Below are 18,389 nucleotides of genomic sequence, written 5' to 3'. Positions count from 1 at the left end.
CAGTTTCAACCCGCGCCTTTGACTTTTTGTTTCATGCGCACCTTTTCTTTTCAACCAACCTATCCCACCCTGTGGCTATGGAATCGATACTTTTCTTTCAACTTGAATTAGATTATATCTCCCACCAATATAACATTTAATATTAAACTAACCATTACAATAATAACAAGTGGCCCAAAGTCCAACGAATTTCATGCCCTTGCTCAGCTAAAAAAAAACAAAAAAAAAAACTCGTATATTTCATTAATTTTCTGTCTCGAATTTACACGAAAATCCTTATCAACTTGTAGACGACTCTTTCTTTACTTTAGGTCCACAAAAGTCACAATCCAGAAAGCAAAAGTTGACTTTCCTTCTTTTTCTCTCTTGGAATCTGCCTTCTTTTCCGCTACTGTTACGATCTACGGTTACCACTTCAATCCCGTCAATTACAAACCGATCGCCGCCGTCGCTTAAATCGGGTGAGAGTTAAAACCGGCGGCGGCTCCCGTGGTTTGGGCCTGCGAGTGACGGTGCTCTCCCTCGTAAGTGACGATGAGCATATTAGGATCATCTTGGGCTCGCTCCACGTGCTTCCTCGCTGGACATCCTCTCACGCTGCTGCACTTGTAATACCCACTGCCAATGCCAAAAATTATTATTATTATTATTGTTATTATTATTACTTCCCTTGAATCCAGTCATGTTAATATATAAGAAGAATTAATATAATATAAGAGACTGCCAATTAATTAATTTTCTTGAAATATTTAACACTTGCGGAAACAAATATCATATTTTGACTTTGATGAATGAGGAACAAAAGGGAGGAGTAGAATAATACCGTGGGTAAGGTGATCCCTTGATGGGTTTTTGACCGTACTTTCTCCATGAGTACTCGTCTGCTGGTATATCGGCAATCTTCGAGCTTATCGCCGGCACTCGGATCGTTCGTTTCACACGGGATTTCCTATTTTAAAAATAAAAATAAAATAAAAACACAATTTTATCAATTTTCAATTTATTTTTTCTTTCCATTTGTTGATAATTGTTACGTTATTGAAGAAAAAGATGAGTCTGAGTTTACCTTCTCTTGGAGCAGTGGCACTGGCCCGAGGATGAGACTTTTCCGGATGCGCCGGCGGAGAAGGTAGCATCGTGACACCTTTTCCGGTGAGATGAGGACAGGGGAGGCTTGCCGACGGAAACGGCAGGTGCGGCGGCGAGGATGGAGGGGCCTATCTTGCCGTCGGAAACGCTGCCGTCACCGGTGATGGAGGACATGAAGGAGGAGGTGGTGGTGGAGATGGGAGGGGATATGCTATAGGTGTCCTTGGACTTGGAGTGTTGAGAAACTGCTAAATCGGTAGATGGGTTGGGATTGGATTTGACCAATACGGGCTTGGCAAAGTCAAGAGTCACTGACTGGGGTTGGTTTTGAATAACAGGGTTGAATTTTTCAGATTTACAAGGAACAGAAACAGAGGGAGAAGGATGAGAAGGTGCGCGACGAAATCGAGCGTGGCCGGTGCGATTCAACAAATTAATAACCTGCTTGAACTTAGAGACGGTGAAGTCTGTGATTTCTGAGCAGTCAAGGTGATTGAGATTGAGGAGATGGTTGTGGTGGTGGAGTTTACTCTGTGTGGACGAAACAGAGGAATAAGAAGAGGAAGAAGAAGAAGGGGCTTGAGAAGAAAGAACGCGAATTAAATGCTCCATGCTCTTCAACCCAGCGGAAGCAGCTTCTTGTATGGCTATCTCTTCTTCCATCCTGATCTTGGAAAACCCTACCAGATCTACTGTCATTCAACGCAAGGAAATCGTGAATTTGAAAACACAAGAGGTTTTGGTTTGAGGGAGAGAGAAGAGCAACAAGAGCACGTTATAAAAGAGAAGGATGGATGAGAAAGTCAAACAAGTTTCGTAATCCAAGGGTCGAGATTCGTTGGACTTTTATTTTTTCATGCAAATTGAAATAATGGGCAAGGTGCGCCACGACAAAAAAAAAAAACAAAAAAAAAAAAAAACTATGTTTACTTACTGTAAAGGAGTTGGTGGTAGGTCCTACCACTTCTCGCATCCAAACCCTAAAGAAAGTGGCAGCCAAACCATGAAAAATAATTGTTTACCAAAATTAAAAATTAAAAACCCTTCACCGCCAAGCCAAGGATGCACCAACTCATATCTTCCTTCTTCTTTTAATTTATTTATTTCTCTTCCCTTTATTAATATACACGACTTTGTAATCTCTATTGTTTTAAATAACGCGACGCGTTTCATTATCTCTCAGTTTTTCCCCATCCCAAGCAACCAATATGGTCAACGCAGTTGCACGTACTGTACTAGTTTTCTTAACCGATCAACTCGCATTCCTCGTCGCTTGACTCCCTTTCTCTTCTTTGTTTATTTAAATATATTAATAATGACCTTTTTAAAATGGAAATGCATAAATTACATTTATTAACTTTAGTTTGTGACCGATAGTTCCTGTATTTATGTTTGATTGGTTTAGAATATTGTCATTTTCAAACGCATGCATTCATTTTCTAAGTTGAAAACAACTTAGATATTTATTAACAACCACTGCATTTTTATTAGTATGAAATTCGTGATGAGTGTTTTGACTTTGGTATCCTGCTTATTAGAGCACCGCAATAAATCAAATTAGGATATATTATTTCCTGAATTTGGCTTTTCAAGTTTTTGAAAAACAAGATTGTTCCTTCACATGTGAAGAGGTTATTTTTTACCCCAAAAAAATAAAAAATGAAGAGGATATTTCTTGTTGACTTCAATAAACTTTGCTATTAGCACCGTATGTGTGCCATACAGTGCATTCCACTAATAATAATTATAAAATTGTAGTGATCTCCTCGGAAGTTTCTCCCTTCACTTTTTTTCATTTTGTCCTTTTGTTTATGGTTGACCATCTATCTATGGTGATAGCAACGCGTTAAAAGCAAATAGCAACTTATGGAACTTTAATTTTGAATTTTAGCGTGGATTCCCAATACGATGAAAAAAGCAATGCATATATTTTAAATAAAGATGAAACGTAGTAATAAAGATTGCTGAACTTGATTCCTTTTGTTAGGTCAATGCCTAATTCGGTCAGCCACAACACCGAGGAAGAGAAAACATTATCATGGTGTCTACCAAATAAAAAACGTTCGAGTCTTTTTGTCACTCCAATTCAACGTAGACGGGAATAAAGTAGAAATAGTTTTTCTTGCCAGTTTCAAAATGTGCAAATCAAAATCAGAGAAAGAAATACACATATGATTCGATTTGATTTGATTTGGGGAGTTGATAAGAATTTATTATATGCTAATATTTTTTACATTTCTAATGTATGCCAATAATTAATATGATTTTCATGCGCACACGATTATTATTTATATTTAATTAAAGAAGGCACTAATTATTGAGAGATAGGAGGGTGGTATGGTATCTATTATCTAATATGACTAGCAACTAGCCAGAGAGTCTGGGCTGTTATCAAGTGAGGCCCAACAGAGTTTTATTAAACAAAGAAACGTTTGGTTTGACATCAAGAACAATAATGTGTTCAACGTTGTAGTGCAACCAAATAGTTGACCATTCCATACAAACCTTGAGAGAGCCTCTGCTTTGTGCTTTCCTCAATTAATGGGTTATCAAGGACGATCAACCACCGTCCGATGAGTCCAATGAGCATCCCACGGCTACATGGCGTGGTGATTGACCTAAGATACAAGATTTAAATAAAGGCAAAGCAAATGACCATGATGCCCCAATTGGAGTTTATTTTTGAATTTGTTCTGGATACAACTTACATGAGGCCCACCAGATGGGCCCAACCTCTCAAAGCCCACCTTCTAGAAGGCATCATAGGATGCCCCCTCTTCCCCATACACACCAGCTGCCCCTGCACAAGGGCAGGGGTTCAGCATGCCTAGCCTTCAGGCTAGGCTGGCTAGGTAGGCTAGGGCTCTTGCTCTAAATACCCCCCTCTCACATTGATGGAGGATCTCTTCTTCTCCACTCAGCCTCTACGGCTGTGACTATGTTATTACCACCTTAGCCACTTCCACACACACCCTCCCTTTATGCACCATAGGAAGCTCCACTAGTGCTTGATCTCTATCATTGCTACTATGGACACTGTTGTAAATAGTAATTATGTAGTCATTTATTAGTAATTATGTAGTCATTTATTTGTATTAAATAGTAATTATGTAGTCATTTATTAGTAATTATGTAGTCATTTATTTGTATTTATTTAGTCCGTTTCTTGTATATTGGGCCAAGCCCATTAGGTCAAAATTAGGTCAAGAAGTCTCTATAAATAGAGACCCCTATGTACAGATTCAAATACGATTCAATAATATTTCAAATACCCTTTTATTTCAAGTTGGTATCAGAGCTCTCGATCCTGAGGGCTCTGCTTCCGCGCCTATTGTCTTTAGAACAAGAACCTTTTATTCTTTTTGTCTCTCGCTGCCATCAGCCGCCACCGGATTTTTTCCCGGGGACCTCTTGGACCGAGAAGATCTCTGTTATACTGGATCTCTGTTACTGTTCGTCGTCTCCATTATTCTTCATCACAAGACAGCATATGTTCATCACAATTGGACCCTTTCCCGGTGGTTCTTCAACTCCGAACAGACCCAGAAAGAACCGCGCTCACCGGACGACGTTGCTCCAGAAATTTCAGACCGGACGGCCACCGCACGCGCCCACACGCGCCGCTCCTTCAACCGCGAGTGAAGCCCACGTGCAGCCAATCTCACTGGCGCGTGGCGGCGCGTGAGATCATTTTTCCGGATCGGACCACCGCGATCTTGATCTTCCCTTCATCCTCTTTCTGGATCTGTGCTCCTCTCTTTGATCGGACATCGTTTGGTATTTATTTGTGATTTTTTGGCTTCTTGGAGCTTTTCTTTGACCATTTTCTGTGCAGTATGGCCTCTTCTCAAAGGAGTTCTTTTTCAAAATTTTATGATGGTACCTCTTCTAGACCTAAGAGAGATGATCGATGGTGTTCTTATTGTAAAAGAACAGGTCATATCAAGGATTTATGCTTTCGCCTTTATGGAAAGCAATCTGTCTTAGAAAAGATGGCAAAGTTGCGTGGTCAAGCGCATTTTACTTCCTCTGAAATAACTCCTACACCTAATAAGACCCAACCTGCATTTCGTCCAGATGAGTTGGAACGGCTCCGAACCATTCTTGATTCTATGAGTAAGCCATCTGATACTAGTGCTTTGACTATGACTGGTATGAGCTCCAAAACTTATTCTTTCCTTTCTTCATGTAATGATTTTAAACATTCTTGGGTTGTTGATTCTGGTGCTACTGATCATATGGCTTGTTGTGCTGACTCCTTTACCTCTTATCATCCTACCATTGGAACTCATACAATAGCCGTAGCTGATGGCTCTCATACATCAGTTGCGGGATCTGGTGACATAAACTTACAGCAGTCCTTACATCTTAAGGATGTTCTTCATGTTCCTAAACTCTCCACGAATCTTCTTTCTATTCATAAAATTACAAAAGATTTGAATTGTACTGTAACCTTCTATCCTACCCATTGTGTTTTTCAGGATCTCGCCACGGGGAAGACGATTGGTAGTACTAAAGAGCAAGGTGGGCTGTACTATCTGGTGTCACAATCTCCTGCAAATAAAGTAACAAATCACATCTTGATGTCTCATGGTCAATCAACTGCTGATTCTTTGATTTGGCTTCATCATAAGCGCTTAGGTCATCCTCCATTTAGTTTACTCAAATCTTTATTTCCGTCATTGTTTTTGTCTAAATCTGTTGAGTCTTTTCATTGTGATGTTTGTGAATTTGCTAAGCATCACCGTGTGTCTTTTCCTTCTAGTATTACTAAGAGTGTTGAACCTTTTGATCTTATTCATTCTGATGTTTGGGGTCCCTCTAAAGTCCCTCATGGTTCTGGAAATAGATGGTTTGTTTCTTTTATTGATGATTGCACTCGTGTAACTTGGGTGTACTTAATGCGTGAAAAGTCTGAGGTACCACAACTGTTCTTTCAATTTTATAAAATGATTGAGACCTAGTTTGGTAAAAAACTCAAGAGACTAAGAACAGATAATGGTACTGAATATGTTAATCATAGCTTTTCCCAATTTATAAGAAATAATGGTATAATTCATGAACTTACTTGTGTTGACACCCACCAACAGAATGGGGTTGCTGAAAGAAAAAATCGTCACCTTCTTGAAGTGGCTCGTGCATTAATGTTTCAGACACATGTACCCAAATACTATTGGGGAGATGCTATTCTTATTGCAGCATTCTTGATTAACCGTTTACCCACTCGGGTACTTGACCATGTAAGTCCTATTCACTCTATGACTTCTTTTTTCCCTTCTATTCCAACTATGATGAGTCTCCCTCCACGAGTGTTTGGGTGTGTTGCTTTTGTTCATGTTCATAAACATCATCGCAGTAAGTTGGACCCTAGGGCTATTAAATGTGTTTTTCTTGGTTATGTTCCTGATAAGAAGGGCTACAAGTGCTATCACCCTAGTAGTAGGAAATTTTTTGTTTCTATGGATGTTACATTTCAGGAATCTGAGTCCTTTTTCCAAGGTCCTCATCTTCAGGGGGAGAATCCTTCACCAGAAATCCCATCACCTCCCTTCTTTGAGTTTGAATCATCAGTGTCTACTCCTTTACCTATGTCAGTGTATCCTCCACTGGTCCTGTTCCTCCTGTGTCTGATCCTCTTGTGAGTAATCCTCCTGTGACTGATTCTTCTGTGATTGATACATCAAGTACACCAGAGATACGAAAGATTATGACACCTGAAAGAAGGAAACAGCCCACATTGTCTCAGCAGCAACCTCAATCGTTTGAACCACTGGTAAGTCCTGAATCTCATATTTCTGATCATGATGTTAATACTTCTGATCATGATGTTAATACTTCTGATGACTTACCCATTACTACTGATTCTGATGATTTACCCATTGCTCTTAGAAAAGGAAAAAGAGCTTGTCCCAAGAAATCTTGTCCCTCCTGTCCCTCTTGTACTCAATACCCTATCTCCCAGTTTGTTTCCTCTGCTAATATTTCTGTGCAGCACAAAAGCTTTGTTTCAGCACTAGACTCTATTGCAATCCCAAAATCAGTACATGAAGCCTTGAAAGATAGGAATTGGGCTCAAGCCATGCAAGAGGAGATGAATGCATTGGAGAAAAATAAAACATGGGAGGTTATTGATAGACCTACTGGAAAGAAAGCAGTAGGGTGCAGATGGGTTTATGCCCTGAAATATAATTCTGATGGAACTCTTGAGAGATACAAAGCTCGATTAGTTGCCAAAGGTTACTCTCAAACCTATGGCATTGATTATGAAGAAACATTTGCTCCAGTTGCAAGGATGAATACGGTGAGAGTTTTGTTATCCCTTGCTGCCCATTACAATGGGGATATAAACCAATTTGATGTGAAAAATGCTTTCCTCAATGGTGAGTTAGAAGAAGAAGTCTACATGGAAATTCCGCCTGGTTTTGATTCTGTGAAGGGAGAAAATAAAGTTTGTAAATTAAAAAAGGCCTTGTATGGATTGAAGCAGTCACCTCGTGCCTGGTTTGGAAAGTTTACTAAGGTTATGATGACCTTAGGATATAAACAAAGTCAAGGAGATCACACTCTTTTTTTCAAGCACTCCCAAAATGGGAAGCTTACTGTGCTCCTTGTATATGTTGATGATATTATTATCACACTTGATGATTTTGTGGAGAGACAGATTCTGCAAACACGGCTTGCCTCTGAGTTTGAAGTCAAAGACCTTGGGAAATTGAGATATTTCCTAGGGATAGAAGTAGCTCATTCGAGCAAAGGAATCTTTATCAGCCAGAGGAAATATGTTATTGATCTTCTCAAAGAAGCAGGAAAGCTCGGGTGTAAACTTTCTAATACTCCTATTGAGCAGAATCACAAGATGGGCTATGAAGAGGAGAGTCCTCCAGTTGATAAAGGACAATATCAACGGCTAGTTGGGAAATTGATATATTTGGCTCATACTAGACCAGACTTAGCTTATGCTGTTAGTGTTGTCAGTCAGTTTATGCACGATCCAAAGGAGAAACATATGCAGGCAGTAGAGAGAATTCTTCAGTATCTGAAAGGTACTCCTGGTAAAGGGTTGTTATTCCGACGTGATGACAATCTATCTTTAGAAGTCTACACAGATGCTGATTATGCTGGATCTGTGACTGACCGTCGTTCTACCACTGGTTATTGCATGTTTCTTTGTGGTAACTTGGTGACATGGAGAAGTAAGAAACAAGATGTGGTCGCCAGATCAAGTACAAAAGCTGAATTTCGAGCTATGGCTCAAGGCATTTGTGAGTTACTGTGGCTGAAAATTGTACTTGATGATCTAAAAATAAAATGTGAGGGACCTATGAAGCTGTTATGTGATAATAAGTCCGCTATTTGTATAGCTCATAATCCAGTTCAACATGATCGGACTAAACATATTGAGGTCGACCGTCATTTCATCAAAGAGAAACTTGATAGCGGGTTGATTACTACTCCATACATTCCCACTGGGCGTCAATTAGTTGATCTATTGACAAAGGGGCTTCCTTCGGATAGATTTCAAGAACTTGCTAGCAAGCTGGGAATGATAAATATCTATTCATCAGCTTGAGGGGGAGTTTTGTAAATAATAATTATGTAGTCATTTATTAGTAATTATGTAATCATTTATTTGTATTTATTTAGTCCGTTTCTTGTATATTGGGCCAAGCCCATTAGGTCAAAATTAGGTCAAGAAGTCTCTATAAATAGAGACCCCTATGTACAGATTCAAATACGATTCAATAATATTTCAAATACCCTTTTATTTCAAGTGACACCTTTATATCAACATACTTCACTCTCCATGGAAGACATTTATGTACACCATGAGTACAGAATTCAAACACGTGGTACGAGTATTGAAAGCCCGAGGCTCCCACAACAAGGTGCTCTTAATTGGTTTAGTTTGCTAGCTCAATTTATAGCTAACTCCAACCAAATTCATATATAGGTCAGCAGCAACAAAAACAGAAGTGGAAGGAGGTAACAGTGGTCCAGTGCAGTTGCAGCCACATTTTTTCTGCACATGTGGACTGTGTGAACTTATCATGATTGATCAGTGATATTTGATTGAAGTGATAAAATCAAACGGCCGGAATATAACAATTTTTTTATTTTTTATTTGATCAATTTTTATTTTCTAAATTCAAATCGATAATATTTCAATTATAAAGGACACTTTAACTTTAGCTTCAATAAAGGGATAAAGAAATAAAATCAGGATAGAACCGTTCTATTTTATTTTATCCATACATTAAAACACTACCAAAATACTAAAAAGAAGTCAAAAGACAAACTATACATAGACTGTACACTGTAGCCACTACCTCTAATTAGCTTACTCTGTACAATTTATTTTAGCATTTAGCCCTTAGTCTATTATATAATACGTAGTTCCTGACGATTCATTGGACAATAGCTTGCTTAGTATTTTCCAGCTTTTATATATTTTACTTTTCTGAGAAAAAAGTAATTAAAAAGACGGGTTATTCTATACAAAAAAAGAAAGAGGGGTATTGTCTTATTTGTTTCATGATTATTGTGCAAATAATTTTTTTTTGTATATATTGATTTTTAAATTATTTTTATTGAAATACAAAAGCATTATTAAATAATAATATAGTTTTTTTTTTTGGCAATAAGATATGAAGTTCTACACAAATGAAATTTTGTTGATGAGAAGTGACTAGATTTTTTAACTAATCTAATCCAATTAAAATTTGCAATTTTTTTTTTGTTTTTGATTTATTCGGTTATCGATATTTCGATTCGGTCACTGCGGTTTGAATCGGTTTGGATCGGTTGATGAACATCCCTACTTGGAACCCTACTTGGAACAGTGTGTTGAGATATGTAGTCTCACATTGATTGTATGAACAACTAATGTGGAGTTTATAAGGTCTTGAGCATTTCCACTCCATTTTTGGTTTACCTTTTGTGTTTTTTTTTTTTTTTAATTTCACTTTAAAGCGGGGGACGGTAGGCTCTGATACAAAGTAAAGAACCTTGGATACACCACCCCAAAAGCTAGCTCAAAGGGTGAAAGTGCTCAAGGCCTTATAAACTCCACATTAGTTGTTCATACAATCAATGTGGGATTACATATCTCAACACGCCCCCTTACGCAAGAGCCCTTTGGGCTAGAAGCGTGGAATTGCACATGCCCAATTTTTGGTTTACCTTTTTGTGCTTTTTTATTTTTATTTTAATTCCACTTGAAAGTGGGGGGTCGTGAGAATCGAGCTTGTGACCTTATAGTCACTCAAGCTCTGATACCATGTAAATAATCTTGGGATACACCACCCAAAAGCTAGCTCAAAGGGTGGGAGTGCCAAGGGTTTATAAACTTCACATAAATTTCACATTACTTACCGATACAACCAATGTGGGACTACATATCTCAATACAGTGAGTGCATTGAGTTTCATTCGAGGAGAGAGACATATCCTCTGGCCCCAAAGATTTTACAGTTGCCAACTGAGCTACCATTGAGATGCGAAAAAGATAAAGTATTCTATTTTTTATAATCTCAAAAACGTAATTTTAAAATTTGAGAAAAAAATAAAAGTAGTTTTTGAATTTCTTTTATCGTATAATATGATTTTTTTCTAAAATATTATTTATTTATTTATTCTTAAACATCAAAATAATATTATTTTGAAATTAGAGTAGATAATTTTATTTTATGTGATAGAAGAAACACTAACCTTTATCTTCTATTATATTTTTATAATTCCACATAAAATATAAAATATCTATTTTTTTTCAGGTATATGATAAACATCCCTTGACGTTAGGAACGCCAACGGTCCGATTTGGTTGAGATTTTTTTTTTTAAAGTTCCAAGTAAATCCAAAAAGTCAGATTCCAAGGAGCATGAATCAATCGAAGATACATTACACACAAAGCAATGAGAGGATCCAGATTCCATAGGCGCATACAAAAGGAGACTGAGGTTGAATTTTGTTCTCAAAATACTAATTAAATGACGTTTCATCCAACACACAACACAAAAAAGCTAGCTAGCTTGAAATATAAGAGAGTCAAAGCCCATATTGATGTGGGATTCCAAATCCTTTACCCTACAACTAGATCATAACAATGCGACATAAAAAGCAGGGCAGGGACCAGGGAGGAATGACAACAGAATTAACCTCTCACTTCACTACCCACAGCCTCTGAATCCACCAACTCAGCTATTCACACTTGTCAAGAAACCAATCAAGTAGAGCAAAAATTGAGTGTTAATTCGGCTTCTTTAAGTTTTTAAGCCCCGAGTTCAGGTTTTATATGCAGTAATATTAAATATAACAACTGCTATGTGTTGAAAAAATACCGAAACCCCTCTAATAATTTATCTTCTCAAAATCAATCTCACCCAAGTACACACATAAAAGGACCAAGAGCAAGGAAAGTCAAACTACCAAACACAATTCAGATAAAGTATAATAATATGATGAGGACAAAACATAATAAAAGTTACCTACCAAGAATCTGAGCAGAAGTCATGCGTTTCTTTAATCTAAACGTTGACTATTCAAAGCATATGGTTGAAATTCATTCCCACATGGTAAACTGCGTACGAATTATAAACTCATCAAAACTGATTTATTCCTGTTTTTCCGATATGTTTTAAATTTGCGCATAATTCCTCGTAATTGCAATGGAACTGTGTGGACAGCCACCACCTTCAACCGTACGAGTAAACTATTATATACAAGAGGACTAAGCTTTAGTTTTTTTTTTTTTTTTGGTAAATACTAAGCTTTAGTTTTGTCTCTCTACAACTTTAATATATTTTAAATTTTAATTTTTAAATATATTAAAATATATCCAATTACTGGTTTAATAAATTATTTTTTTCCAAATTATATATATATATAAAATATAATTTATAAATATTATAGTATGAACAATATTAATTAACAGTTGAACCAAATTACTCCATTCATTTTATTTATAACTTTAAAACTAAGGAAACATTAATTTTTTTTTTAATAATCGTTATCTTTTTGTATTTTCACTGAATGAAATAAGAAAAAATATTGATGAAGTGAATGAGTACTACAGTTACATGTACGGTTCCGTTTATTTGTGTCTTTTTTTTTTTTAATTAGAAATACACTTTTCAGTTTTCAATTAAAAAACATGTTTGGATAAATTTTCTAAAAAAAAAAACTAGAAAAAGCTTCCGAAAGTTAGAAAGAGTAATTTATGAAAAAATTTCATAACAAGAATTATATGATGGAAATTTTTTTAACAAAAATTATCTAAACACACCTGTAATTATATTTCTTTAAAATCAACAATATTTATTAACCTTCTCATTTTTTATAAACAAAAACGACTAATATTTTCTATTAGAGAGTAGTAAGTTAGCTAGCTAATGTTAATGTATATGCAAATGGACTAAAATGTCACAATATTAATTACAATAAAAGTGTCAAAGATACAAAATTAAGATTTTTTTATTAAAATTAAAGTTCAGACATTTTTTGTTAAATATATTAAAATCCAGATGGTGTTTTCAATATTTTTTTTTTCTCCTTCAGACTCAATTATATTTTAAGAGATTATTTCTGCTTACCGGATAGGAGATACTAAAAAAAAATTATTATTAACAACATTGCTCGAATACTACAAGTGGACCTGCCTTTGATCCGTGTCAACATTCAACGTTGATGTTTTCTCATTTCCGGCTCAAGCAGTGTTAGGTCTGAGGCCCTGAGCCCTCTAGTTTACTACTTAACAATTCATTCTTATTGAATTTAAAATAATAATAATAATTCACCAAAAAAATAGATAAACTTGGTACAGTTAACTGTGTTACTGTTATATTCAAAAGAAGCCTTTAAATAGGCAAACGATTACAGGTGCTACCGTACTTGAATAGAGGAGCCAAAAACAAACTCCTAAACAAACTCCTAAACAAATGCTAAACAAATGCTATCTGTAGTTACAAGCAGAATATACAGAACAGAAACTAAGATCCTAACAATTTCCAATATCAATATCTAAACAAACTAACAATCTCCAATACTCCCCCTTAAGTTGGAGCATGTAAGGATGAAATGCCCAACTTGGGAAGAAATCCAAGGAACGTGCGCTGTCCTAAGGCTTTAGTGAACAGGTCTGCAAGCTGAGCAGAAAAACGAACATGAGCAGTAACTATGGTATTTGCCATGATATGGTCACGCACAAAGTGGCAATCCAATTCAATATGTTTCGTTCTTTCATGGAAAACTGGGTTTGCAGCTATATGTAAAGCTGCCTGATTGTCACAAAATAATTCCATAGGAGTTGAGTGAGAGACACCAAGTGCGGCAAGGAAGGATTTAAGCCAAACCAGTTCTGCGGTAGCTGCTGCCATTGATCTGTACTCCGCTTCGGCTGATGAACGAGAGACAGTTACTTGTTTCTTCGTTTTCCAAGAGATTGGTGAACTTCCCAACATCACAAAGAAGCCGGTGAGAGATCTTCGAGTGAGGGGACACGATGCCCAGTCTGAGTCGCAGTATGCATGGATTTTAAGATCACAATCTGAGCGCAGAAGGAGGCCCTGTCCAGGATTTAGTTTAACATACCTGAGGACACGCATGACTGCTTCGAAGTGTGCTTGTTTAGGATGCTGCATAAATTGGGAGAGGATATGAACTACGTAGCTCAAATCTGGCCTTGTAATGGTAAGGTAAATTAACTTCCCAATCAGTCTCCCATACCGCTCAGGGTTCTCACATGCTGGCCCTTCCTCCAAAGCCAGGCGATGATTTTGCTCGATAGGAGAGTGCGATGGTTTGCATCCACTAAGACCTGCCTCAGAAAGAATGTCTAAAGCATACTTTCGCTGACACAAAAACAAACCCTTCTTGCTACGGGCAATTTCGATACCTAAGAAGTATTTCAAGTGTCCCAGATCTTTGATTTTGAAGCACCCATTGAGGTAGGCTTTCACGTCACTGCACGCTTGCGTGTCATTCCCTGCCAAGATGATATCATCGACGTACACTAAAAGGGCCAAGAAAGTGGCTCCTCTCTGAAGTGTAAACAGTGTGTAGTCCGCTCTTGATTGGACAAAACCATACGTTGTCAAGGATGTGCTCAGTTTGGAGAACCAGTTTCGCGGAGATTGTTTCAAGCCGTAGAGAGATTTGATGAGACGGCATACCTTGTTGTTCGAACCATTGCTGAACCCTGGTGGAAATCGCATGTAAACCTCTTCGCTTAGATCACCATTTAGGAAAGCGTTGTGCACATCAAGTTGATGTAAGTCCCAGTTTTTAGCAGCAGCTACCGATAGCAGCTCCGAACACTCACCATCTTAGCAACGGGTGCATACGTCTCGCTGTAGTCTTCTCCAGCAATTTGATGGTTTCCGGCGATCACTAGTCGTGCCTTATAGCGTTCCACGGTTCCATCGGATTTATATTTAATTTTGTAAACCCATTTGCTTGGAAGAGCATGTTTTCCGGGAGGTAATTCGGAGATGCGCCAAGTACCATTATCCTCCAATGCATTAATTTCCACTCTCATGGCCTCCACCCACCGTGAGTCATTCATGGCTGCTCGAAAGTTTTTAGGTTCTTGACCTGCATCGATGGCTGCAACAAAGGCTCGATGTTGTGCAGAAAAACTATTCAAACTAACATAATTACTCATTGGATACTGAATACCTGAGGTGAGATTGGTGTGGATGATGGGAGATGAATGTGTTTCAGCCATATGACACGCGTAGTACTGCAAGTAGGAGGGCGGCTTTCGTGCACGTGGTTGACGTTGAGGAGAAGAGTGTTGCACTGCGTGTTCCGTTGTAGGATGACGATCTTCTAATGGAGACTGGACTACTGTGATATCAGGACTCTCGTCCGAACAAGAGTCACTCCCCCTGTCATCCGAAACTGGTTCCTCAAGACTGGGAAGTGCAGAAGGTTGTTTTCTCACTATAATCTCCTCGTCGAGTGCGGGTGGTGTTGTAGGTAAACTAGGCAGAGGCTCAACTTTTGGTTTGGCTTGAAATGGGAATATATATTCTTCAAAGGTAACATCCCTTGATACAAATCGTTCTTGTGTTTCCAAATCCAACAACTTCCAACCTTTTTGTCCAGTGGGGTACCCAATGAAGGCACAACGTCGTGACCGTGAGGCAAATTTGTCATGAGGTTTGGGTCGGGTGTTAGCATAGCACAAGCATCCAAATGTGCGCAAGGTACTGTAATCTGGTGCTTCTCCACTTAGTACTTCATGAGGTGACTTTCCTTGAAGGATTCGTGTGGGTGTTCTGTTGATCAAGTGCGCTGCAGTGAGGATGCTTTCTTCCCAGAATGCAACTGGCATGCCTGCATGAAAGAGCAATGCTCTTGCCACATTAAGAATATGTCTATGTCTCCTTTCTACCCTACCATTCTGCTGAGGTGTATATACACACGTGGTTTGCTGCATAATTCCTTTCTCACCAAGGAGCCTCATCATTTTATTGGATTTGAATTCCGTCCCATTATCAGAACGCATTGTTTTCATATATTTACCTAACTGATTAGTTACCATAGCAAGAAATTTACTAACTCGATCATAAGTTTGGCTTTTGTCTGCCATCATATAGACCCACAAACTCCTACTAAAATCATCCACAATGGTTAAAAAATAATGAGCACCCGAGAAGGAAGAAGATTTGTAGGGTCCCCAAGTATCACAATGCACTAAATGAAAATAATCTTTACTTCGGGAAAAACTTAAAGGAAACACAGATCGAGTTTTCTTGGCACGTTGACAAACTTCACATGTCTTATTAATTACATCTTTATTCAAAACAAAATTAAATTCTGGAATCAAAGATAATGCTTGATATGACGGGTGTCCTAGCCTGTTATGCCACAACTCCACGGATCTTCCTGCTTGAACTGTTGAGGCTGAAGCACGCGTGGGCTGAAACACATATACTCCATCACTAAGTTCACCCAAACCAGTCTCCCTCTTCAGCATTGGGTCCTGCAAAGAACAACTTTTATCAGTAAACGTCACTATATTTCTGTTGCGTTTCAACAATTGCGAGACGGAAATCAGGTTACATCGCAATTGAGGCACATATAACACATTTTCCAGTTTTAATTGTCCATCAAGTGCAACTGTTCCTTCCTTTTCTGCACACGTGACAGTTCCGTTTGGCAAGGTTATAAACAAAGGTTGAATATTTGTGATTCTTTGCAAAAGGTTTAAGGACCCTGTCATGTGACGGGAGGCTCCACTGTCCACAAGCCATTGGTTATGAGTATTCTTACCAGAGAGTTTTTCACTGGATGACTGTGGTTGATCGATCAGTGCCATCAATTTGTTGACTATTTCTGGTGTCAGCATCGAGTTCGTTGAGGCCTGCTGCAGGGTGTCAGATGGCTGAGACACTACACGCTGGTTGTTATCCCAAGTCATTGCTGCATGTGCGTGCTCCTGCATGAAACATCCCCCTGTACGTCCTCTTCCTCGCCCTCGTCCACCGGTTCTGTGTGGTGGAAATCCAATGATATTCCAGCACTTGGAAGGGTCGTGGTTAGTTTTTCCACAGTGAGGACAAGGCAAGCGTTGAGTCTGTTTCTCAAAGGGCATACGTTGCATTGTGTTCTCCATTTTCTCCTTGGATTCAACACGTGATGCATAGCCCACCACATTCGCTCTTTCTTCTTGATTACGCGCTATGTTACGGTGAGTTTCTTCTTGTGTAACCGTGGCATACACTTTGTTCACAGACGGCAGGGGGGAGCTGTTCAAAATTTGTGACCGTAAGTTGCCAAATATGGCTTCGTCCAAACCCATAAGAAATTGGTAGACGCGGTCATGTTCTCTCTCTTCTTCAGTCTCCTTCGCGTACGCACATTTATCTCCACATGCACACGCCTTGCGAGTTTTGCTCCCTTCAAGCTCGTCCCATACTCCTCGCAGCTTTGTGTAGTATTCTCCCACACTGCTGCCAAGTTGTTTTATATTAGCCAAGCTCGTTTTGAGCTGGTACTGACGGGAGAAATTTTCCACCGCATACCTTTCTTTTAGGTCGTCCCAAAGATCCTTCACCTCATCAAAGCATTTGATGAACGGTTGGAGCTTTGGATCAATGGTGTTGTGTATCCAGCCGTTGATCATTGAGTTACACATCTCCCAAGCTCGCCATTCTTCTGTGTCTTCCTCGGCTGGTTTCTTCACGGATCCGGTTATGAATCCCAACTTATTTTTGGCCTTAAGTGCGTTTTTCATGAGCTTAGCCCAGTTTTCGTAGTTGGCCTCTCCGCGCAGCATTACTGTTGTAAGCAAAATGCCTGGGTTATCTGAGTTTGCCAGGTGATACGGGGACGCAGGGTCCGACAGCTTCAACTTGCTGACTCCTTCTCTGGTCATACTCGTAGGGCTAGCTTTCACACTTAGCTTTACAAACTTTGCGGAAAGCGTGGTTTATCAGGATGGCTCTGATACCAAGATAAACTTGGTACAGTTAACTGTGTTACTGTTATATTCAAAAGAAGCCTTTAAATAGGCAAACGATTACAGGTGCTACCGTACTTGAATAGAGGAGCCAAAAACAAACTCCTAAACAAACTCCTAAACAAATGCTAAACAAATGCTATCTGTAGTTACAAACAGAATATACAGAACAGAAACTAAGATCCTAACAATTTCCAATATCAATATCTAAACAAACTAACAATCTCCAATAAAAATTAAAAACAATTAATAGATTCTGTTTGTTTGACATAAGAATTTGAACATGAAACTCGCCTTTTTCCATTTCGATATTGTGTCCATAACTAGATAAAAAAGTTTGCAATTTCAATTTTCATGAAATATTTTCCCCATAATTTATATGAACCCCAATGAAATTGCCATCTGAAATAAAAAAAACTTTGAGGAAGCCTATAAAAAGAATGTTAATAACGGGCCGTTTTCGATGTTCATACTTATTGGGGGTTAATATGTTCCTTTTTGGATACCTATCCTATAGGCCATAGTCATAATGGCCTGATTGAGGAGTATAAAAGATCATGACCTGATTTTGATTAATTTTATTAGCAGCCTTTTTTTTGTACAAAAGTTTTTTAAGTAAGATTTTAATTATAAATTATATATTTTAAATACAAAATAAGCTAATTAAAATTCAGACTGTTGAGATATACAAAATCATTAATGTAACCTCACCCAACAGCTTAAGCTTTTGGGTTGAATTGGTTTTTTACAGTGGTATCAGAGCCGGATTGGGCTCGAGCTAGCCTAGTGATTAGCTAAGAGGCGGGGCTTGAAGGGTGGACAATGCACAGGCCCACTTA

The 18,389-nt window shown here is 38.3% G+C and overlaps 1 protein-coding gene across 2 annotated transcripts; it reads right to left on the bottom strand.

Moving 5' to 3' along the window:
- Nucleotides 1-214: 214 nt before the first annotated feature.
- LOC133305319 (probable WRKY transcription factor 17) lies at nt 215-1,972 on the bottom strand. Of its 2 annotated transcripts, XM_061505495.1 has the most exons (4): nt 1,661-1,972; nt 1,067-1,585; nt 824-949; nt 215-618 (listed from the first exon to the last, which is right to left on the bottom strand). In XM_061505495.1, exons 1-4 carry the CDS (start codon nt 1,786-1,788, stop codon nt 453-455), a joined length of 939 nt encoding a protein of 312 aa, XP_061361479.1. In that variant the 5' UTR covers nt 1,789-1,972; the 3' UTR covers nt 215-452. The 2 variants fall into 2 exon arrangements, with proteins under 2 accessions (XP_061361479.1, XP_061361478.1); XM_061505494.1 differs by having other exon boundaries at nt 1,067-1,968.
- Between the last annotated feature and the right edge of the window lie 16,417 nt (nt 1,973-18,389).

Source organism: Gastrolobium bilobum, unplaced genomic scaffold (genome assembly GCF_033153095.1).
Source record: "Gastrolobium bilobum isolate Gb01-03AN ecotype WA unplaced genomic scaffold, APGP_CSIRO_Gbil_v1 utg1221, whole genome shotgun sequence".
Lineage (NCBI taxonomy): Eukaryota > Viridiplantae > Streptophyta > Magnoliopsida > Fabales > Fabaceae > Gastrolobium > Gastrolobium bilobum.
Note: the sequence above shows the minus strand (reverse complement) of the source record. Positions and strands in the feature narration are given on the sequence as shown.